Source organism: Lactuca virosa, chromosome 7 (genome assembly GCF_052849685.1).
Source record: "Lactuca virosa cultivar CGN04683 chromosome 7, Lactuca_virosa_CGN04683_v6, whole genome shotgun sequence".
Classification (NCBI taxonomy): Eukaryota; Viridiplantae; Streptophyta; class Magnoliopsida; order Asterales; family Asteraceae; genus Lactuca; species Lactuca virosa.
The window spans coordinates 35,979,286-36,003,866 of NC_136432.1; the positions used below are offsets into that span (position 1 = coordinate 35,979,286).

General features: G+C 32.4%; 2 protein-coding genes across 2 annotated transcripts; one reads left to right on the forward strand and one right to left on the reverse strand.

The window, feature by feature from the left end:
* Positions 1-5,907: 5,907 nt before the first annotated feature.
* LOC145126171 (vesicle-associated protein 4-2-like) lies at positions 5,908-8,770 on the forward strand. Its single transcript, XM_079061572.1, has 7 exons — positions 5,908-6,324; positions 7,057-7,127; positions 7,208-7,289; positions 7,402-7,520; positions 7,679-7,756; positions 7,931-8,050; positions 8,400-8,770. Exons 1-7 carry the CDS (start codon positions 6,057-6,059, stop codon positions 8,457-8,459), a joined length of 798 nt encoding a protein of 265 aa, XP_078917698.1. The 5' UTR covers positions 5,908-6,056; the 3' UTR covers positions 8,460-8,770.
* A 13,974-nt stretch (positions 8,771-22,744) lies between these two features.
* Positions 22,745-23,737, reverse strand: LOC145126542 (uncharacterized). The gene has a single exon (XM_079061890.1). It carries the CDS (start codon positions 23,735-23,737, stop codon positions 22,745-22,747), a length of 993 nt encoding a protein of 330 aa, XP_078918016.1.
* Positions 23,738-24,581: the final 844 nt, after the last annotated feature.

The following is a 24,581-nucleotide window of genomic DNA, read 5'->3' on the forward strand; positions in this document are numbered from 1 at the left end:
ATGTTGAACGAGTAGTTGTTGGTACGCAAGAGTATTGGGTAAAATAGAAGGAAGTACATGATTGTGAAGTTCATCACTCCCTTCGTGCGAATTTGGTGGAGCATATTTACAAGGCTAACATACAGTCCGAGGTCGAGTATTGACACGATGATTTGTTTGATGAATCAGATGAAGATTCAGATATGTTCGTTGAGGACTCGGACTCGGGCGACAATTGGGAGTGATGTAGTTTTTTTTTTAATAATTCTTTAATATTTTTATTATTTAATTTTTAATTATGTTTTCTTGGTTTTATTATGTAATTTTTATTTTTAATTAATGAAATATTTTAATTTGTATATATTTTTGTTTATTAATTATTTTTTAATTAATTATATTTATTTTTTAAATAATACGTTTTAAAATTAAATTAAGTTATTGTGGAAAAAAATGAAAAGAAGTAAAAAGTGACCATTTCCTAGGTTATGAAGAGTGAAAAGTGAGTGAGGAGAAAAATGATATTACACAAAGTGAATGAAATATTTTTTAATAATTTTTTAATATTTTTATTATTTAATTTTTAATTATGTTTTCTTGGTTTTGTTATGTAATTTTTATTTTTAATTAATGAAATATTTTAATTTTTATATTTTTTTGTTTATTAAATATTTTTTAATTAAATATATTTATTTTTTAAATAATACGTTTTAAAATTAAATTAAGTTATTGTGGAAAAAAATGAAAAGAAGTAAAAGTGACAATTTCCTAGGTTATGAAGAGTGAAAAGTGAGTGAAGAGAAAAATGATATGACACAAAGTGAGTGAAGAGAAAAATGCTATGACATAGAAAAAATGAAAGGTGAAAGGTAAGTATACCCTTATGACTTTATTGTTGAAAATAGTGTCAAAGATTATCAACTGTTTTGGTAATATTTCTAATAATAGCAGAGTCCTTTGATAGTGACCTAATGACAAATAGTATTAAGGAAATTGAGAAAATAAATTATTAATTAATTAAGGAATTGATAGATTAAGTGGAAATTATTTTCGTAATTATTTAAATTATTTTAATTGATTAAAAAGATTGAATATTAATTAAATCTTAGAGATTAATTGAAATATTCTAGAAGCTCCTGGAGAGTGCATATGAATGATTTTGGTAGACTCATTAGATATGGATATGACATGTTTAAATAAGATAAAGATTAACCTGAAGAGTTTGAATCCTTCTAGGATTCTATATGCAACCTATAAGTAAACTGTTAGGGGTCAAATGTGACAACCGAGGCAAAGATTTGACATCCCCAAATTTACGACCATTTTAAAACTTTTTATTTTTGCTTATTTTAAATCAGAGTGATCTTTATAAATGCGGAGTTTGTCTCATAAAATGTATTTCCGAAGAAAATGTTTTTCATTGATTATTAAATCGTTCTGCAGATAATTATATTATCTATCAGTACCTTCATATCGCTACCTGTGATACAAAGAAAATGAGTGGGTCAGGTTGGGAAACTTGGTGAGTATATAGAGTTTTCAACCCACAGTATTATAATCTTTAATTATATATTTTTTAGCATTCAAATACTCCAATTACCCTATTATTGTCATCCTCACTTTCTAATACTAGTATGGTGATCTCGAGGGATTAGGCACGGGAATATGATGATATTTTGGGTAAGCATGGCAGTACAATAATACTTTTGACAAACACGACAGACACGACAGTACACATAGTACTTTGGATGGGCACGACAGTACAATTAGTACTTTTGCTAGGCACGACAGTACGATAGTACTTTTGGATAAACACGGTAAGTCTCGGCTTGTTATTTTGCACATCTCTCACTAACCTATCACAATCACTAGCTCACACAACCCTATCACAAGCTCTCCTATATTATTTCACACGACCATTTACTACACAATCGCATTTTAAGTATAATAATTTATATATGGTTTTATCAAGTAATAGCTATATCATATTGCACAGATATATTGAACGCATCTAAACAACACACATAACAATTAAGCATTTATAATACTTGTATTTATGTATAAGCAGAAAATAACTATGCACTCACTTGACTTAGGTGAGTAACTAGAGATTTCGCCAGTGCCTCACTTCGTAATCCCGATGACTATAATAATTATAGTCTAGATTCCTTACTAATCACAATGTCTACATCAATATCTATCAAGTTAGGATCAACCAGGCAGGACAGTTGGGAGGCAGGACCATTTCAGCGTATAGCCTTTCTAAAATCCAACAACCAAGTCAACGTAACCATTCTAGACACCTCTCCTATAAGTAGATCAATTAGTATTATGACTTGGAATCACTGATAAATCTTATTTATAGGTTCATAATAACGACTTATGACTATAAATATAAGTTACACTGAAAAGACTAGAGTATAGCTTAACTTTTAAAGGTTCTTCCTGAAAAAAGTTAGGAAATTACACTGGCAAAGCTTCTACTCGCTAGCTACTACTATTTCAGGGATCACATGGCTTCGACGAAGACTAAAACTAAGAGAAAATGGGCTAAAGTTGAAAGAAATCGAGAGAGAGAGAGAGAGAGAGAAAGAAAGAAAGAGAGAGAGAGAGAGAGTGTGTGTGTGTGTGTTTGGGAAGTTGTGGGAGAAAGAATGAGGTTTAACCTATTCATAGTCGATTTTGAGGTGCACGGCGTGCACGTGGGGTGTATGTCGTGCATTTTAAGGCGAACTCTCCCCAACCATTTTTGTGTCACGTGTCAGCCTCTCTGTGGTCCACGTTTTCACCTTCTAAAAACGCATGCCGCGCACCCGGCGTGCACTGCGCAAAACACAGATTTTGTAAATTTCATAACTTCTTCATACACGATCCGTTTTTGATGTTATTTATATCCTCGGAAATTCGTCGATGAGATCTACAACTTTCCTTTAGACTCCATCGACTAATTCTGACTTTATTTTTCGTCTCTATTTTTTGTATGATTAAATGATTTTGTTAAATCATAACTCTCTGGTATAGACTTCGTGTTAGTATTCTTTTTCTCAAAAATTTTATCTTAAAGAGTACTATGATTTTCTTTTTGGTGACTTTAGCTAAAAGTCAACAACTCTCTTCGTAACTTTTTACGTCACAGATTCCTTGTGCGCGGCTGACTTTTATATCTAATAAAAATCACATCTAACTCATACAGAATCAAAATTTTACGGAATTTATAATTTCGGGATCGGGACAACATGTACTTTCTAAATATATAATAATATATATGTTTTGGCGCACTTATTTTTACGATTTACAGGCAATTCGGCTGATTTTCCTATTTTTCCTTAATACGAAACTTTTATTATATAGTCTGCAGCGCGCACGACAATATATTATCATATTCAAGGATTTTAATTTTAATAATTATTACTTATTATGTGTAGCCTGTATTTATGGGCGTTACAAAAGACGTCACCAACCGCCGTTAAAAATCAACAAATGGTTGTAATAGGTTAATAATATAATAAAAGAAATATATTCAATTATCAAACGCGCTCATTAGGACGGATGGACATAGAAATAAGTGCACAAAAAATAGAGTCTCCTCACAAACAGGTTAACGTATTTAAAGAATACATGACGACACAATTCCGAAAATATACAGTTCTTAGGAATCCGACTTAGTGCAGAAAAGATACGATAATTATTGTAATTAAATATCTACCGCACACAAGAATCTACAACGTCAAAAACTACAAGAGAACGGTCGAATTATAGCTAAAGCCACCAAAAGAAGAATCATAGTGTTTATCAAAGTAGGAATTTTAAGACAAAGAACACCTAAATTGGAAACCATACGAGAGAGTTATGAATTTTATAAAATCATAACAGTCAATAAATATAAGCTAAAAGACCTATAACTAGCTCAGACCTATAATCATTAAATCTTAAGTGAGCGTGAAAGATATGTACAGATCTATATGGGGTTGACACCCCCACATGCGGTTGCTGGCTACATGCTGATGGTCAAGTCGAAGTAAGCATAACTTTTTAAACTATGGCGACGTCCAATGAAGCGTTATCTCGGGGAATACAACAGTCATAAGCTGGATTATAGGAACTCATCGTAACATTATTCAACACATTTCTAAAAAGACGCCTCGAAGAAGTAGTGATAACATACACAAACTCAAGGATACGAGTCAAGACCACTAATAGTACTTATAAATACTATAAAACCTAATAACATACACAGAATCACGAATGAAAGTCAAGAAATCCAATGGTACAAATATCCCAAGAAGATACATTATAAGCACACAATCAAAGAGATGCTAGAAAGATATAAATATAGAACCGAGAATATTTATAGGATACCACATCAAGTACCTTTAGGACACCCCAAACAAAAAGAGTTAAGGTATAGACATTACTCGAATACAATAAGAAAATGAATCACTATATTCATAAGAGAAAGATCCTTCTCAAAGACACTAACATATTTTATACATTATCGAAAACCTGTGAACTCACCAATATTATGTTGACCTTTGAAATTCACATATATTCCTAGGAAATTGATGAAACTCATTACAACCTCGACTGGTCTAAGGAACCGATGGAAAGCCTCTGAAGAAACTCAATTATCAAGCCAAACCTATAGCACTATTGTAATTATACATCTTATGAACGGTCGCTTAGGTTGTTGGATTTCAGAACGATTATATGCTAAAATGGTCCTGTCCTCCGACACTTCTCACCCGGCCAATCCTTATTTGATTGTCTAATGGTACAAAAAAATTCTTAATTTGAAATGATCTTTTAGTGCTCATCCAGGAAGCCCTAACCAGAAAGGGACATTGAACTTTTACTTGCTCATTTGCAAACACAGCTAAAAGCCCAACACTATAACATTTTTCGAACCTAATCTGATAATCCTGTTTTATTGAGTGGTTGGTTAAACAGATTTCAAGTTGTTGTGGTAATTCATACCTCTCTCCCAAAACTAGTCTCATTTTGTTCCATTTCACCTTTGGATCTAGTATAATGTATTGGAAATCAGCACCGTCTTCATCCTCTTTTTCACTTAACCCTTTTTGCGAATCAACTTCTTCATCATCTGTCTCATCTTCAGGGTTCAAATCAAAGGAGTCATCTCCATCGCTTTCATCGATTTCAACGTCGGGGATGGAGCAATCTTCCAGGCCTTCTTCACAGAATGTGTTCAAGAACCCGTCTTTGCATCTAGGCGTTTGTTTCTTTATGAATAGCTCATCAAGTTCCACGTCTATCGTGTCAAAGTCTTCAGTGGTCTCCATTATCACCACTAAACAAAAATTAACTTAAATTAATCAAGCACAAGATGCAAGAAAATGGAAGATTACGTGGATGCGTTCGCAATTTCTTACCGTTTGAAGACTGTCGTTTGCTACTTTGGTGCCAGTAACTTTACTTCCTTCAAACAATTGACTGCTTGAATCCAGAGGGTTTTTTTTTTTTTTTTTTTTTTTTTTTCACTTTGTATAGGGTTAGAAGTAAAGGGGAACGAGTGAATAACTAAGATCGAGTTCCAGATCATACAAATGAGGCCACCTAAGTAAGGTGACCGACTAAAATAGTTGTACCGGTGAAAATGGGTCGATTCAAATAAATTATCTGACATTTTGTCTTTTTTTGTAAATAAAAATTAATTTGGGACTAGAACGTAAACTGACCTAAAAAGACTTTTCCGAAGATTTCCCTAAATGAAACTCGAGGACACCCCTCCTTTCATTTTCTTTCTCTCTTTAAAAAAAACTCAAGAATACACATTTCCTTCCCCTTTCTTTTAAAAAAAAAACTTGAAAATAGGGTGTAAAATATGCTCCATTTCTTTCCCTTTACCCCCTCTCCATTTAAAAAAAAAAAAAAAAAAACCACACACACCCCCTAAGAAGAGGGTGTAAAATATGCGTATTGGAAGGGACAAAAACACACGATGCGACTTGTTTGTTGGATTTTCAGGAGTCAAGAGTCCATGAATTTCAGAGAGAAAAAGAGAACCTTTTGAAACACACCTCAATAGTTGAAAAACTTCCGGTGCTATTTACTGGCAGGTGATGCCAATCGTCGACGATAGACCTCCGTCTGACGGTGGCGGCAGTAAACTTTGGGGGATATTGAAGTTACCGTTTCGAAGCTCACGTAACACTACTCCACATACAACAACGTTATCTTCTTCGTACCAAATCGAACGATCTCACGCTCATAAGAAAAACGAAAAATATAGCTCAAGCTCCACTACTTCGGTCTCATCGGTGGTTAGATCTCTGCTTCCGACGCGGCGGCGTCTCCGGCTTGATCCGCGGAATAAACTCTACTTTCCATGTATGAACTTACTGCATTATTTTCTTCCATTATTGTTATTTCTGTTTGAAAACTGATCATTCCTGATTTTTCGAGTAGTAATTATCTGTTTCTTAACTCGATAGATCCAGATAATCTTCTCAATATAAATTGATTTTATGTTTCTCTTACTATTATCTTTAGAAACTTGCTCATGTTGTGTTTATGAATTGAATTAAGCGAAATGGATCCACATTAGGTTTTGCAGTGTGATTTGGGAGCAGTTTTCATTCTTTCATTAGAATTTTCTTATTAGGAAACCCTAAGCTAATAACATCTAAGAAAACATCAAGGTGTGTTGTGCCAAATACAGGACAACTCTGTTCATACTACTTGTACTCATCAATGGACGACTATGATTCTTTTACATCAAGGGTTGAGATTTCCCATTCAAAACTTCAAATAAAATATCTAGATATTTACAAGGAACCTTCTACACAATTAAAGAGGCTACAACCTTGTGGATGCTTCTAGAGGTCACCACAACCTTCTACACAATTGCCTCATTAGCTTAACCAAATTATAATGATTTCAACATGATTTTATAGATTATAGATCATGAATTCATGATACATTGATACTTTAACTTCGTTAGTTATCTTTTATTTCTCATATCTCTAAAACATGAATTGGTTGAATTAGGAACTTATGAATATACTTAATTATGTTATGATTAATGAAAAATCATGTCAATTTTCTTCTTGAACTTTGTAGATGAACCTGGTAAGCAAGTTCAAAGTGCTATCAAGATAAAAAACACCAGCAAGTCTCATGCAGCCTTCAAGGTATGACTATAAACCTTGTTTAACCTTTAATGGATCAAAAATCACAATTTTTATTTATTTATTTTTTTTTTTTTTTGTAGTTTCAAACAACTGCACCAAAAAGTTGTTTCATGCGTCCTCCAGGTGCCATTCTAGCTCCAGGCGAGACCATTATTGCAACCGGTAACATCATTACAAACTTTCTAGGGATATTTATGAAGATAAGGAGGGCATTCATGTCTTTTACACACGTGATTATTGCTCACAATTTTCACTAATGGTTTTATTGTGATAGTTTTTAAGTTTGTGGAACCTCCGGAGAACAATGAGAAGCCAATAGACACAAAGAGAAAAGTGAAATTCAAAATCATGAGTCTGAAAGTCAAAGGAGTGATTGACTACATACCCGATCTAGTAAGCCCTTTTTTTTTTTTTTTTTTTTACATTAAGTGTTGTCTGGATAAATGGTGTTTAAAAAATATATAATAAAAATGACAACACAATAAGGGTAATGCATGGAAAAAGTCAATGAGGTTAAATTTGTCCTTTTCTAAATGAATTTCTTTACTCAGTTTGATGAGCAGAAAGATCTAGTAGCTGTGGAGCAGATACTGCAAGTTGTTTTTCTAGATGTGACACGTCCAAGCCCAGTAAGTAATAAATAGCAATGTACTTTCATTTATTTGTCTATTTACTTTCAATATTTTTTTTTATTACATTGAAAAAATGTATCAAAATATAGCAGTGAAAATATTTTGTATTTGAATTATATTTATTGATATATTTGGGTAGATTTTTCAAAGTATGTTGCTATTTCTTGCAAGGCATTGGAAAAATTGAAGCGGCAGTTAGCGGAGGCTGAGGCGGCTCTTGAAACCCGCAAGAAACCTCCAGAGGAGACCGGACCAAAAGTTGTCGGTGATGGCCTTGTCATAGATGAATGGGTGAGCTATTATTATTATTATTATTATTTATTATAATCATAAAAATAGAGCAAGTTACATTTTTGGTCCCTGAGTATAGCTGATTATTTCAGTTTTGGTCCCAAAATGTTTTCTTGTTTCAATTTTGGTTATGATTTGAGGTTTTTGTAACGTTTGTGGTCTCTGTTCCAAAAAAAAAAGACTATTTTTGGGACCAAATCGCAAAAATCAGTGATACTTTGGGACCAAAATTAATCGTATTACATGGAAGAGGGACCAAATTGATATAATGGTAAGTTAAAGGGACTAAATTGATAAAATGGTGTATTTTTTCCTACGTATGCTTTAATTTATGAGTGCTTTTTTGCAGAAAGAGAGACGTGAGCGATACCTAGCGCGACAACAAATTGAAGGGGAAGACTCGATTTAATAATAAAAAGTTTTTTTTTTTTTTTCCTTTTTTTCTGAAAAAGCATATACCACTTATTGAATTCTATTTTATGTTTTTTTTTTTCCGTTGTAAAAAGCTTTGGTGAGGGATGTATTTAACCCGTTGGTGGTGAGCTGTAGGAGGTACAAGTCAAAACAGCGGAAAGTACCGCTTGGACTTGCACCCGATAGTTCTTTCATCGGGTAGACTAAGATTGTATACAAGATTTTCGTGTGTGATTAGTGATTTATAAGTAAATTAGACTGTGTTTGTTACACTGGACAAGCTTTATAAGGGTTGTTTCTTTTTTATTTTGACTTTATGTGGAGAGCATGACGTTAAGCTAAAAAACTTTGGTTAATGCAATAGATGTTAACTGTTTACCTATTCGATATTCTTTTTTCTCCCAACTCTTATTGGGAGTTTTGTTTTTTGGAATCTAAGGGTAAATTTTCATTTATAGACTTTATGCATACAATACTTACAAGTAAAGTTGCAAATAATTAATCAATGAGAATAATGTAAAACGACTTTCTTTATTGTTGCAAATCCTTTTTGAGGTCTAGAAGGTTGAACATTATATTGCTTTAGATCATTCATAACCTTATTGTGAAGACTATATATAATCATAGTCCATCAACACAAATCCATTCTCCAATAAACAACTTGTTGCAATTCAGATTTGGGTTGATAATGTCAAAGAATTCCGAGCTCATTTTGAACTTTTGAGCTATGCCGAAACAAGTATCTCCACTTTTCACGCCGACAACGGAAGAACAAAAAGGGACTGGTATTGTAAAATCTGAACAAATATCATACTGTTAAAAAATAGTTCAAGCATAAGAATTTGAATTTTTTAAGACCAAATATAGATGATTGATAAGTGTTAGACTTACCAAGAGAAACAGTTCTGCCTTCGATTGTTGTCATGATACCAACAAAAAGGAAGATCATGAAAAGCATGCAGACGACTATTTTGTTATTGATTTGAGCCATTACAACAATGAGCCTATTGCTTTAGATGTTTTTTTAATGATGATTTCAGTTTGAAGAATGTTGCCCCATTTATAGGACTTGTTTTCCACTATAAGATAAACAAATAAATCCAAAAGAACATTGTTAGATCTTGGTTAATTTTAATCTCACCAATGAAATCACTTCCAACAGCTACAAACACAACATCATGACACAACATCAAGTATTAGTTAAAAATATGGACTTTGGAAACTTCAAAATACATAAACCATACAAATGATGCCAAATTTTATTGTTGTTCAAACTTTGTTTAACAAATTAATGAAAAAAGTGGGGACCGAATACAAAAAGTAACTACGTATTTTCTTATTTTTGTTACACGGGATATCACACAGGGCAAACTTTGTAGGGCTATATATGAGGACGAGAGAAAGACATTCATGTCTTATGGATGAGGTAAGAAATTGCAACTTTTTTTTTGTTGATATCAGTCGTCCCGGTCTAAGTCCAAAGCACATCAAACACAATACAAAACCATCATGTTCAGTCGAGTCATATTTTGTTATGTGAGCATGATCATAAGGAATAGAAAGTATAATGTTATGTGGTGATTTTATTAGTATGATTATTGCTTTTTAGTTTGGTAGCCAAAGAGATACAATGGTGAAAGTACCTTGTTCTTTGTGTACATTTCCATTTTTTAAAATTGGTAAATTAGAAAAATGGTTGTTTTTAAATATATAATGTTTAATCACTATAGAAAATAGTTAAGTGTCTAAATTGATAAAATAGTGAAAGTACATTGTGCTTTTCTGTATTTTCCCTTCGTATGCTTTAATATATGAGTGCTTCTTGCAGAAAGAGAGACGCAATACCTGAGTCGACAACAAGTTGAAGGAGAAGGCTCGATTTGATAAAAAAAATGATTTTGTTCTTATAAATCATACCATTTATTGCATTCTATTTACATTTTTTTATCATTGTAAAAATCTTTTGTGAGATAAATTACTACATGTGTTTAATCCGTTGGTGGTTAACCGTAGGAGTACAAGTCGAAATAACGGAAAGTAGAAGGTACAATAAGTTGAAGGAGAAGGCTCGATTTGATAAAAAAAATGATTTTGTTCTTATAAATCATACCATTTATTGCATTCTATTTACATTTTTTTATCATTGTAAAAAATCTTTTGTGAGATAAATTACTACATGTGTTTAATCCGTTGGTGGTTAACCGTAGGAGTAGAAGTCGAAATAACGGAAAGTAGAAGGTACAATAAGTTGAAGGAGAAGGCTCGATTTGATAAAAAAAATGCTTTTGTTCTTAAAAGTCATACCATTTATTGCATTCTATTTACATTTTTTATCATAGTAAAAATCTTTTGTGAGGTAAATTACTTCATGTATTTAATCTGTTGATGGTTAGCTGCAGGAGGTACAAGTCGAAATAACAGAAAGTACTGTCTGGACTTGCGCCCAATAGTGTCCTCTCACCCACTCTCATTTTTTACTGCCACATCATCCCCCCCCCCTCATCGATAGGAAATTGTCCCATCTCATTACCTCCTACTTTTTGTTTTTTTTTTTAATTAAAGATATAAAATTATAATTTAATAATTTTCCAAATATTTAAGATAATAAAAGAGGAATATTCCATTTATTTAATAATAAAAACCATTACTATTCAAATCGGTGTTGTTGAACCACTTCCACACGATTTGTTTCGACCGAATCTTGGGGTGAGATTGTTTGGATTCATTTTAGTAGTAGAAAATGTAACATTTGTGTGAAATAAGTAGTAGAAAGTGTAGTAATTGTGTGAAATAAATACCAGATAGTGTGGTATATATAGAGTAAATTTAAAAGAGAAAAAAAATCCCAACTAGTTGTTTATACCGGTTAAGGAAGAAATAAGGAAGAAAGCATACACCGCCATTGTGACACCTCATCACATCGTGGTGGTGGTTCCGAAATACCTATCGGCCTAAGGGTTGTTTCTTTTAGACTTGACGAGCTTAATGAGTCAAGTACTTAATACGGATAACTTTATGTGGATGTTGCTTTTGATTTTATCCGGACATAATGACTTAATGAGTTGAGCCAAAAAAAAACATGGGTTAATGCATTAAACCTTTAACCCTTGATATATTCAATATTATTTTTTTCTCCCGGTTCGTATTTCGAGTCTTGATTTTTTGAATATAAGGATAAAATGGTCTTAGTATGATGGTTAATTTGTATTAAAATTAGACTATTTGTGTAAACAATACTTATCAAACATAATTACGTACCCAATAAGTCATTTTACATGTACATGACTTAATAGGAAATAGTTAAAATACACAACTCATTAGGTTATTTTGACTTAACATGAAATAATTAAATAGACAACTCATAAGATTATTTTTTAGGATGAAAGTGAGGAGGACATTTGTGTCTTTTGTATAGACGCAAACTGAGAAGAGAGTCTTCATCCCATTTTCTTACGTGGGACAAAAAGTTGTTAACTCATTGTCTCATTGACATTAGTTTCACTATTTGTTGTGTTATGTTTAAAAAAACAAAAAGGGCCTAAAAGTTTGTTACCTTTTATGTTCTTAACAAAATATTGCAAAGACTTTCAATGCTATTTCATGTAAATAAACTTGCAAATAATTAACCAACGAGAACCAAACAAAATAACTTCATTGATTGCAAATCCTTTTTAGTAGGTTGAAGGTCTAGAAGGTGGAACAATTTATTGTTTTAGATCATTCATAACCATATTTTGAAGACTATATGTATAATCATAGTCCGTCAATACAAATCCATTCTCCTACAAACAACTTGTTGCAATTCAGATTCGGGTTGATGAGGTCAAAAAATTCCGAGCTTATCTTGAACTTTTGAGCTATGTCAAAACAAGTATCTCCACTTTTCACGCCGATAACAGAAGAACAAAAAGGGAGTGTTACTGTAAGATCTAAAAAAAATATCCTATCGTTAAGTGAGATATATTCATGATTACTTCAAAAATAGTTCAAACATAAGAATTTGATTTTTTAAGATCAAATATAGATGATTGATAAGTGTTAGACTTACCAGGAGAAACATGTCTTCCTTCGATTGTTGTCATGATACCAACAAAAAGGTAGATGAAAAGCATGCACACGACTGTTTTGTTATTGATTTTAGCCATGATAACAATGAGCCTATTGCTTTAGATGTTTCTAATGATGATTTTAGTTTGGAGAATGTTGCCTCATTTATAGGACTTGTTTTCTACTATGAGATAAACAAATAAATCAAAAAGAACATTGTTAAATCTTGGTTAATTTTAATCTCACCAATGAAATCACTTCCAACAGCTACAAACACAAACATCAAGGATTCGTTAAAAATATGTGGACTTGGGAAATTTCAAAATACATAAAGCATACAAATGATGCTAGATTTTATTGTTGTTCAAACTTTGTTTGACAAATTGATGATACAAGTGGGGACTGAATACAAAAAGTAACTATGTACTTTCATTATTTTTTTAAAGGAGGAATACAAATGATGTTCATCCGTTAAAATTTTGTTAATAGATAAATTAATAAAATTGCAGGCCATAAACTCCCTACCTATAGAAAAGAAAAGACTTCTAGGACAGGCGAGGAATCAAAATAACCTAAAAATTCATAAAAAGAAACTTAAAGGGAAAGGAACATATGCTCCAAACCCCAATACAAATACATACCAAAACATAAGCAATAAGAAAATAACCAACCACAAAGAGAGAAGAGATAAACTTTTCTAGGGATATATATGAGGATGAGAAAAACATTCATGTGTTATGGATGGGGTAAGAAATTGCAACTTTTTTTTTTGTTGACATCTCAATGCAATGAACACCAAATGCCATCTTGTTCTCTCGTATATTATTATATTCTGTGAATAGTGTCATAGGGAATAGAAAGTCAAATGTTACCAGGCAATATTATTCGTATGATTATTGCCCTGTTAGTTTCACTTAGCGATATATTTTTTTTAGTTTTCAAGTTTGTTAACCCTCAAGGGAACACAAATAGACCGAAAGCTAGACTTAATTATTTGGTTTTTATTTGGGGTTAATTTAGTAATTGATGTTTTTCTTGAACCAATGCCATTAAAGGGTGTAACGATTCTGGAAGTTATGTGTGACACTTACACTAGAACAGTTACTTCTAGTTAATATGTCGTTTGGCAAGAGTTGTAATTGTTATATATATATATATATATATATATATATATATATATATATATATATATATATATATATATATATATATATATATATATATATATATATATATATATATATATATATATAGGGAGTGATTCAAATGAGAATCACAAAAGATTAAGAACCCTAAGAACCCCCATTAGTTAGTAAATATTATATGATACTCTTATTAAACATGTGAAAATCCAGATTTTTTTCTCTTTTTGATACAAAAAGGGCAAAATTGTAATTTTTGCAGTATAATATTTTCATTCTTATATGCTCTCATATTTGAACACAAAATTTATATAAAATACAAGTTTATACAGTCCATTTATAGTTTAATTCATAAAATTCACAACTTAATACAAACCATTTTACAATAATTCACAAATTCAAAGAAATCAAAAATTCAAACTCTACTACTACCACCACCACACGCTGCTACCAACCACCTTTACCAGCATCACAACCATCATTTTCTTCTAAATCAGATCTGTAAATAAAGTCATGCGTTAATAACTTAAATACTACATTCACAGTCTAATAAAACAATTTATTTCACTCATTTTGAATTTAATGCAAAACTATTATAAAAACTAATACATTCTTACATACTTATACAACACAAAAAATAAATATATTCAGAAGAAAATTAAAAAAATATATATACATAAATCATTCATATATTAATACAAATTATAAAAAATTCACAGCAAAATACAGTTAATTTACAGTTTAAACAGAAAATTCTCAGTTTAATGCAGTTAATTCAAAATTTTAAACACAAAAATCAAAGTTTATTACTCAAAATTTATAGTTTAATATAGTCAACTCACAACTTAAATAGAAAATTTACAGCTTAATGCAGTTAATTCAAAATTTAAAACACAAAAATCATAGCTTAATACATAAAATTCACAGGCTATTATAATAAATTCATAGTTTAATACACAAAAAGTATAAATTCATAGCTATATTATCAACTTAAAACTCTTAATACAGTCAAATCATAGTTTAATAGACAAAATTCACAGTTTAATACAATAAATTCACAATTTAATACAAAAGATATATATTCACATCCATATTTTCAAATTAAAACTTACATTTTACGTTAATATATAGAGGCATTTCTACGTATTAAATTGTGAATTTAATATATTAAGTCGTGAATAAAATTTACAGTATTTCAAAAGCAAACAAAAAAAATATAAAATAATCACAACTTAATACAATGAATTCATAATTTAATACACAAAATTCACAGCTTAATGTAGTTAATTTACAGTTTAAAACACAAAAATTACAGTTTAGTACACAAAATTCAAAGTTTAATACACAAAAAGTATGTATCCACAACCATATTTTCAACCTAACACTCTTAATATAATCAATTCATAGTTTAATATACAAATTTCATAGCTTAATACAAATAACTTCATAGTTTAAATAACATAATTCACAGCTTAATCTAGTCAATTTATAGTTCAAACAGAAAATTCACAATTTAATGCAGTTAATTCGTAGTTTAAAAGAAAATTCAGAGCTTAATGCAGTCAATTCACAGTTTAAACACACAAAAATCACAACTTAGTGCACTAAATTCACATTTTAATAACACAAAGTAGTATTCACATCCATATTATCAACTTAAAACTCTAATTACAATTAATACACAATTTAATATAGAAAATTTACAGACTAGTATAATAAATTCAAAGTTTAATTCAAAAAAAATTATACATTCACAACTTAATAGCAGTTAAAACTATGATTAAAATCATTATACGGCAAATGAGATATTAAAACATTAAAATCACACTTTAATAGAAAAAAAAAACTTTATCATAGAGATCTACAACAGATGTAAGTAGAAAAACAAGTAGAAAATAGAACTTAAAGAAGATTTATCTATAAAAATCAACATACCTGATTTAGTTTGAAGATTTATCTTCAAAAATCAGATCTGATGCAAGCCAACATGAAATACACCAGATACACCATATCCATACAGAAATGCATCGTACATATCAGATTTGATGCAGATCTGGTGTTAGGTAGTAGATCTGGCGTTCGGAACTTCGTTAATCTCGAGATCTAGTGTGCCGATCATATGAGAAAGAAATGATGGTTCATCGATGGTGGTTAGTCAGATCTGAAAAAGAAAAAACAAATCAGATCTGGTGGTTCTATGGAGATCAGAGAGAAAATGAGTTGGATGCGGTTGTAGATCTAGCAGAGTAGAGGCGGAGGATGACGAAGGATGTAACGACGGTAGTTGTTGACGACAGATCTGAAGGTTTCCGGTGAAGATCCGACCAGATTTGATCTGACTAGATCAAACGCAGTAGTGCTTTGTCGGTGGTGGCCTTTGGTGATGGAGCTTTTCACTCCAGATCTGAGATCAGTGGCTGTGGACGGTGGATCTTAAGTGAAAACCTTGGCTACTCGACATTCCGGCGACGAAAGGCGGTAGATGACGACGACAATAGGCGGCATGTGGCTGAGGTCGGTGGCTGAGCTGATGTTGGGTTTTGTGTTGTCGGGAGAGTTTGAGAGGGTTTGGAAAAGTTTTATTGCAAAACATATTTGAAAGAATAGACCAAAATAAGTGGTTCCTACGGTTCTTAACCTTTAGAGGTTATCATTTGAATAAATGTCTTAGTTTGTGTACAAGAATCCTTCTTCTCTCCTTCCTATGTATGCACAGAAATCATTTCTGCATGTTCTGTTTTTTCTGGGCTGTTTATCCAACAAAATCAGTGCTACGGGAAATAGAAGGAAAAAGAAAATGAGGAAAATTTCATAAAAAGTTAGGACTTAATGGGGGAAAACAATCATTATTTCTTCAATAAATAAATAAGAAGCACCAACACGTATATTACCTGATAAAGTCATGTCCATATAAAGTCCATCAATTAAAAAATAAACATCTAAATCATAAATTCTCCAGAAATTATGATTGCTAGATAAATATCTCGACTCAAGTTTCATGAGCAAAAAGATTTAGTAGCTACAAAACAGATACTGCAAGATGTTTTCCTAGATGTTGGATGTCCAATCCCTCTTAGTATCCGATGAATAGCAACATATTTTCATTTATTTAAGGTATTATAGCATCTTACTTTCATTTTCTACTACACTGTACTAAAAGTTTTTTTTTCTCATAAGGTATTGTACTTCAAGAAATCTACCCAATTATAGCATTGTACTTTCAATATTGTTCTTGTTACACCATTATACTTTGAAAAGTCTATCCAAATAAAGCAATAAAAATGTTTTGTATATGGATGATATTGCTTTAATTGACTTAACTAGCTTACGGGTTAAGCACTTCATATGTACAACTTTACATGGGTGTTATTTTTTGATTTTATTAATGACGGAATGCCTTAATGAGTTAAACCCAAAAAAAAAAAAAATTGCTTAATGCCTTTGATTTTTTTCCTCCCAAATCTCTCATGTTATTGTGAAATTTAATTTTAGAATGTAAGTGGTAAAGTAGTTATTTAGTCTCATTCAAACGATTTATTCAGTTTAAAAATCAAAAGAAAAACATATTTCTTTTACGCTCTCACTTTTCTTTCAAGTAAGTAAACTTGCAAATAATTAACCAAGGAGAATTAATAAAACAACTTTCTTTATTGATGATATAAGAACACTATATTACAAATCCTTTTAGTAGTTGCACGTCTAGAAGATAGGAACAATTTTCATAGCTTCATCTTGAAGATTATAATTATAGTCCATCAACACAAATCCATTCTCCTATGAACAACTTGTTGCAATTCAGATTCGGGTTGATGAGGTCAAAGAATTCTGAGCTCATTTTGAACTTTTGAGCTATGCCAAAACAAGTATCTCCACTTTTCACGCCCACAACAGAAGAACAAAGAGGGACTGATATTGTAAAATCTGAACAAATATCATATTGTTAAGTGAGATATATACATGATTCATCTTAAGCACCAAGATGAAAAATCATATCATGAAACATACTTATGATTATTTTTGAAATAGTTCAAATGTAGAAGTTTTATTTTTTAAGATCAAGTACAAATGAATGATAATTGCTAGACTTACCAAGAGAAACAGCTCTGCCTTCAATTGTTGCCATGGTACCAACAAAAAGGAAGATCATGAAAAGAATGCATACGGCTGTTTTGTTATTGATTTTTGCCATAATAACAATGAGTCTATTGCTTTATATGTTTCTAGTGATGATTTCAGTTATGGTGAATGTAACCATATTTATAGGACTCATTTTCCACAACAAGATAAACAAATAAATCCAAAAAAAGCATTGTTGAATCTTGTCTAATTTTAATCTCACCGATGAAAGCACTTGCAAAACTACAAAGTATTTTTTAAAATTATACGGACTTTGGAAACTTCAAAGATATATCAAGCATGCTAATGATGTCAGATTTCATTGTTGTTCGAACTTTATCTTGATTAATTGATGAAAAAATAAACGAGGAAAGCAAAATAAAAAGACGTTATACTTTCATTTATTGTTGTTATATCATTGTATTTTGATTTCCTTTTACTACAGTTATAATTTATATACGATTGTTTCACGATCTTCATGCTCCACTTGAGGGGAGTAAGGAAATGATTTCATCATATCTCCACCATCCATCTTTTCTCTATGTATAAATGGTGTATTCTTATTGTTATTATAAAAGTGTACAATCAACAAAACTAATTGAAATAAAACAAACGAAATTCAAATATATATATATATATATATATATATATATATATATAATATACAAGAATTAATTTACAGAAAACGTACTTGTATGATGATTACACAGAAAATACAATCACAAAATTGTAGAGATTGAGGCCTGCTTTACAGTGTCCTAAGACAGAAATTTCCCTGGTAGGGATCTGTCAAGAGGATACAACAATCAATCAAGATCTTCTCTTGATTCTGATGAAATTCACTATGTTCCCTTCATTGTTTGTGGAATACGAAATTATATGAGGAATATGTGTGTGATTTTTCTAAACCCGAAATCTGGTCTTTGGTGATCTATTTATAGATATACATTGACTGTTTTTCCCTCCAAAAACTGCCAACCGAAAATAACTGTCAAGACAGTTAAAACGAATTTAACAGATTTGTTTAATATAAAAATAAAAGTCAAAATCGGAATTAATATATATAAAATAATGTAACTAGTGAATGAGACCCCAAGGCCCAAGGCCAATCTTTTGACCATTATATATATATATATATATATATATATATATATTAATCTAATTAATTTCAAGACCAATTTGATTAGCCCAATCACCAAATCCAACCCAATCCCTTTAGTCCAAGCCTTTCTTCTAATTGGTAAACAACTAGTAGGAGGCTTTTTAAGGGAGTAAAAGTTTCCTCTTTCTTCCAATGTGGGACAAGTCCCATAGAGAAAGTTTTCATTTAACAAAGTTCCAACAATACCTCACATTTTCTATTCAAACTCCAAGAATACCCCACATTGAATAGAAAATAACTGAACTTTGATATTCAAATCAGGGAAAGAAGATATGACATGCATTTGAATAGGTGTTGTAAAACTTGAACCTTTCATAGTGAGTACTACTTGGATCTACTTTGTGGGTAGTGAACTACAGTCTTGAACTAACCACTTTTTATAGTAGAATAAAAAAACAAGAAGTATCACACATATCATATCTAAGCATAGATCAATTCTTACCGTTGTGTTCATTTCGGTCGTGAACAATCCTTTCTTCATGAGACTTTTAGAGAGCTTAGCCATATCAGCTCCCAAAGATGCGACCTCACATCCATCTCACATAGGTAATGCTAATCTGGAACAATCCGTACTATTCCACTATAAAAGCTATCAGCATTATTAAGAATAAAGAATTAATCCCTATATCATCAATGGAAAAACACAAAATAAATATCATAGGAGTGAGCATACCTTTGTGTTAGTGCTTCTTTGAGTCTTCCCCAGCTAGTTATCCTATTGAACCTAGACCATGGGATCTCCAATGTTGCCAGGTTAGGTTTCCGCCAGGTGGTGACTCATTGTGTTGGCTTTAAGCCCATTCCCCTCGATGTGAAGATAACTTGCTCTCTACTAAGGCCTTTTGTCAAGGGATCAACTATATTTTCCTTTGACTTTATGTAACTAATGGAAATGATTCCATTCTTCAGCAAGTCTCTTATTGTAATATGTCTGCGCCTAATGTGTCTCGACTTGCCATTGTATATATGACTTTGTGCTCTAGTGAGAGCAGCCATACTATCACAATGTATGCCAATGGCAGTGACAGGTTGAGGCCACAGAGGAATACCTTCTCGGAAGCTTGTAAGCCATTCAGCTTCTTCAGCAGCTTTGTCTAAAGCAACAAACTATGCTTCCATTGTAGAACGAGTATTCACAGTTTGCTTAGATGATTTCCAAGAGATAGCAGCTCCACCAAGTGTGAACACATATCCACTTGTGGATTTTGCCTCAGAAGTATTGGAAATCCAGTTTGCATCACAATATCCTTCTAGTACAGGAGGATACCTCGTGTAATGTAATCCATAATTGATTGTATGCTTTAAATATCTAAGCACTCTTACTAATGCATACCAATGATCTTTCCCGGGATTGTGGGAGTATCGACTCAATCTACTTACACTATAAGCCAAGTCCGGTCTAGTACAATTCATAATATACATTAAGCTACCAAGAACTTGAGTATATTCTAACTGAGCTACACTATCACCTTTATTCTTCTTAAGATGACTTGAAGGATCAAAAGGGGTGACTACCGGCTTGTCATCATAGTGTCCAAACTTCTTAAGTACACTTTCAATATAATGGGACTGAGTAAGAGTATAACCGTCTGGTCTTCTTTGAACTCTTACACCAAGGATCACACCTACTACTCCCAAGTCCTTCATGGAAAAGGAGGAGTGTAGCATTTTCTTGGTTTGATTGATCACATCCAAATTAGTACCCATTATAAGCATATCATCCACATACAAGCATATGATGACACAAGAATTCTTGTATTGTTTGACATAAACACATTTATCACATTCATTAATTCTAAATCCATTAGAGAGTAATGTGTTGTCAAACTTCTCATGCCATTGCTTTAGAGCCTGTTTTAGTCCATAAAGTGATCTAACTAACTTACAGACTTTGTTTTCTTGACCCTTAACCACAAACCCTTCAGGTTGATTCATACATATCTCTTCATCTAGTTCACCATACAAGAAGGCAGTTTTCACATCCATTTGGTGTATTTCCAAATTGTGAATGGCTGCAATTGCTACTAATGTGTGAATTAATGTAATTCTTGTAACAGGTGAATAGGTGTCAAAGAAGTCTTGACCCTCTTTTTGACGATACCCGTTAGCTACTAAACGAGCTTTGTACTTCTCAATGGTACCATCACGTCTAAACTTCTTCTTGAATATCCATTTGTGCCCAATTGGTTTTTGCCCAGGTGGCAAATCTACCAATTTCCAAGTGTTATTCTGCATAATGGAATCAATCTCACTTTTGATTGCCTCTTTCCAAAAGGGAGCTTCAGAAGAATCCATAGCATCCTTATAAGTTTGCGGTTCCTTATTCAGTACATAGGTCATGTAATCAGGTCCAAAATCTTTGGCTATTTTGCCTCGTTTGCTTCTTCTGGGTTCTAAGTTCTCTTCTTGAACCTTAGAAGAATTCTCTTCATTTGATTGTAAACTTTTGTCTGGAATGGTATCATTCAGTCCATCATCTAGAGGTCTTTTCGTAGAGCAGGTAACCTCTTTCCCTTTATCCTTAAAAGGAAAAATATTTTCAAAGAATTCAGCCTCTGCTGATTCCATGATGGTTTGGTTATGGATATCATCAACATGTGATTTATACACAAGAAACCTATAGGCTGCACTATTCATGGCAGGTCCAATATAGATGCAATCTATGGTTTTTGGTCCAAGTTTAGTCCTCTTAGGAAGAGGTACTTGTACCTTAGCAAGGCAACCCCACACTTTCATCCTTTTATAAGAGGGTAACCTCCTTTTCCATAGATGATAGGGTGATTTATCACTCTTTTTATGAGGAATTCTATTAAGTATTGAATTTGCTGCAAGACATGCTTCTCCCCACAGATTATGTGGTGCTCCAGAAGTAATTAACATTGAATTAATCATGTTTTTCAATGTTCTATTCTTTCTTTCTGCCACTCCATTTTGTTGAGGAGTATATGGAGCAGTTGTTTGATGTATAATACCATTTAAAGAACTAAATTCAGCAAAGTCTTTGGATTCATATTCTCCTCCTCGATCAGACCTTAGAATTTTGATCTTTTTGTCAAGTTGATTTTCAACTTCAGCCTTGTAATTCTTAAAAGAATTCAAGGCTTCATCCTTGGTATTTAACAAATAAATATAACAATACTTGCTGCAATCATCAATAAAGGAAATATAATAATTCTTTCCTCCTCTTGTAGGTGTTGCTCTAAAATCACATAAATCAGAGTGGATTAAGCCAAGTATTTCATTAGATTTTTCAACTGATTTATGAGGATGTTGTGAAAACTTTGATTCTACACAAACCTCACATTTTATGTTTTTATCTAATGAACATTTTGGTAACATGCCAACTTTTGCCATTCTTTGAATAGAGCTAAAATTGACATGTCCCAATCGAGAATGCCACAAAAATGAAGGATCGTGCAAATACATAGAAGAGGGGCTAGTAGTGCCCATTATTGCATTAGCATTAACATTGGTTACATCATTGTTTGGTGTTTCAACACCATAGTACAAAGGTAAGACACTGACTTTGAAGAGACCCTCACTAAGTTATCCCTTTCCAACATACAACCCACCCTTGGTGAGAACAAACTTATCAGGCTCAAATACAAGTTTGAATCCCTTGTTACTAAGAATAGGACCAGAAATCAGATTCTTAGTAATTTCAGGAACATGCAATACATCACATAAAACAAGTTCTTTTTCAGAAGTCAGTTGTAGCTTCACTTTTCCCTTTCCTTCAACTTTTGCAGTAGAGCCATTCCCCATAAACATTGGTTCAGAATCTGAGACTTTCAGGTATGTAGAAAACATGGTTCAAGAGTTGCAAATGTGCCTTGCGGCTCCAGTATCAATCCACCAATCCACACAATTGCTAACCATGTTGGTTTGAATCACAGCAACAAACTGATTTAGTGATTCAACGATGTTGGTTTGACCAGAATTTCCTCCACCAGAATTACCACCATTGTTTCCATTGTTCCCTCCATTGTTTCCTCCATTATTTCCTCCATTGTTTCCTCCTTGACCCCTCCTGAATCTGCAATCTTTGGCCTTGTGTCCAATTTTTCCACAAACATAGCATGGACTAGAATTCTTCTTGAAATTCTTCTTGTTAGGGCCATGATTTTTTCCATCTTTGGAAGAGTTTTTGGAGCCTTGCTTCCCTTTCTTGTTGTTGTGCTTTGTCCTTGAAGTACTTGCTTCTCCAACAAAGTTTGCACTTGTGTCCAAGGAATTTGCATCTGCATTCTCATTCAATATGTTATCTTCTTCCACACGAATTCTCAACACAAGTTGCTCAAAACTCATGTCATCAGTTAAGTGCTTAAGATATAGTTTGAAATTCTTCCAAGAAGGAGGAAGTTTTTCAATGATTGAACCAACAAGAAAGTTAGAGTTTATACCCATACCTTCAACTTCAAGATCATGTGCAATGACTTGAATTTCCTCCACTTGTTTGAGGACAGATTTGGTATCCACCATCTTGAAATTCATGAACTTTCCAATCACGAATTTCTTGGAACATGCCACTTCTGTTTTGTATTTCTTTTTTAGTGATTCCCATACCTCTCTTGCAGTAGGAATGGTATAGTAGATATCATAGAGGGAATCATCTAAGGCATTCAGAATATAATTTCTGCAATTATATTCATTTGTGTTCCAAGTTTCCACTGCCCTTTGGTGTTCTGCCAATTGGGCTGCAGTGGGTGGTGTTACTCCTTCTGCAGTGGTTACACCAGTGGTAGGAGAGGGAGAATCATCAGTGAGAACATTGGAAACATGAAGAGTTGTCAAATAAAACAACATCTTCTATTGCCATCTCCGTAAATCTGAGCCTTTGAATTTCTCAGGCTTTTCCACATGTGTTTTGATGATGGATTGTTGATCCATTCTTCCACTTTTTGATTTCTGTCTTAGATTGTTATTACAAAAGTGTACAATCAACAAAACTAATTGAAATAAAACAAACGAAATTCAAATATATATAATATACAAGAATTAATTTACTGAAAACATACTTGTATGATGATTACACAGAAAATACAATCACAAAATTGTAGAGATTGAGGCCTGCTTTGTAGTGTCCTAAGACAGAAATTTCCCTGGTAGGGATCTGTCAAGAGGATACAACAATCAATCAAGATCTTCTCTTGATTCTGACGAAATTCACTATGTTCCCTTCATTGTTTGTGGAATACGAAATTATATGAGGAATATGTGTGTTATTTTTCTGAACCCGAAATCTGGTCTTTGGTGATCTATTTATAGATAAACATTGACTGTTTTTCCCTCCAAAAACTGCAAACCGAAAATAATTGTCAAGACAGTTAAAACGAATTTAACAGATTTGTTTAATATAAAAATAAAAGTCAAAATCGGAATTAATATATATATAAAATAATGTAACTAGTCAATGAGACCCCAAGGTCCAAGGCCAATCTTTTGATTAGCCCAATCACCAAATCCAACCCAATCCCTTTAGTCCAAGCCTTTCTTCTAATTGGTAAACAACTAGTAGGAGGCTTTTTAAGGGAGTAAAAGTTTGCTCTTTCTTCCAATGTGGGACAAGTCCCATGGAGAAAGTTTTCATTTAACAAAGTTCCAACACTTATAGCATCCACGATGCCTAGTTTTATGAAATGGTTGAACG

Bases quoted from the DNA above. Each gene is read 5' to 3' on its own strand.
- LOC145126171 (XM_079061572.1), top strand. From the start codon at position 6,057: ATGCCAATCGTCGACGATAGACCTCCGTCTGACGGTGGCGGCAGTAAA. The intron at 7,128-7,207 runs GTATGACTATAA...TTTTTTTTGTAG, and splicing joins AGTCTCATGCAGCCTTCAAG to TTTCAAACAACTGCACCAAA. The intron at 8,051-8,399 runs GTGAGCTATTAT...GCTTTTTTGCAG, and splicing joins GCCTTGTCATAGATGAATGG to AAAGAGAGACGTGAGCGATA.
- LOC145126542 (XM_079061890.1), bottom strand. From the start codon at position 23,737: ATGTTGTTTTATTTGACAACTCTTCATGTTTCCAATGTTCTCACTGAT.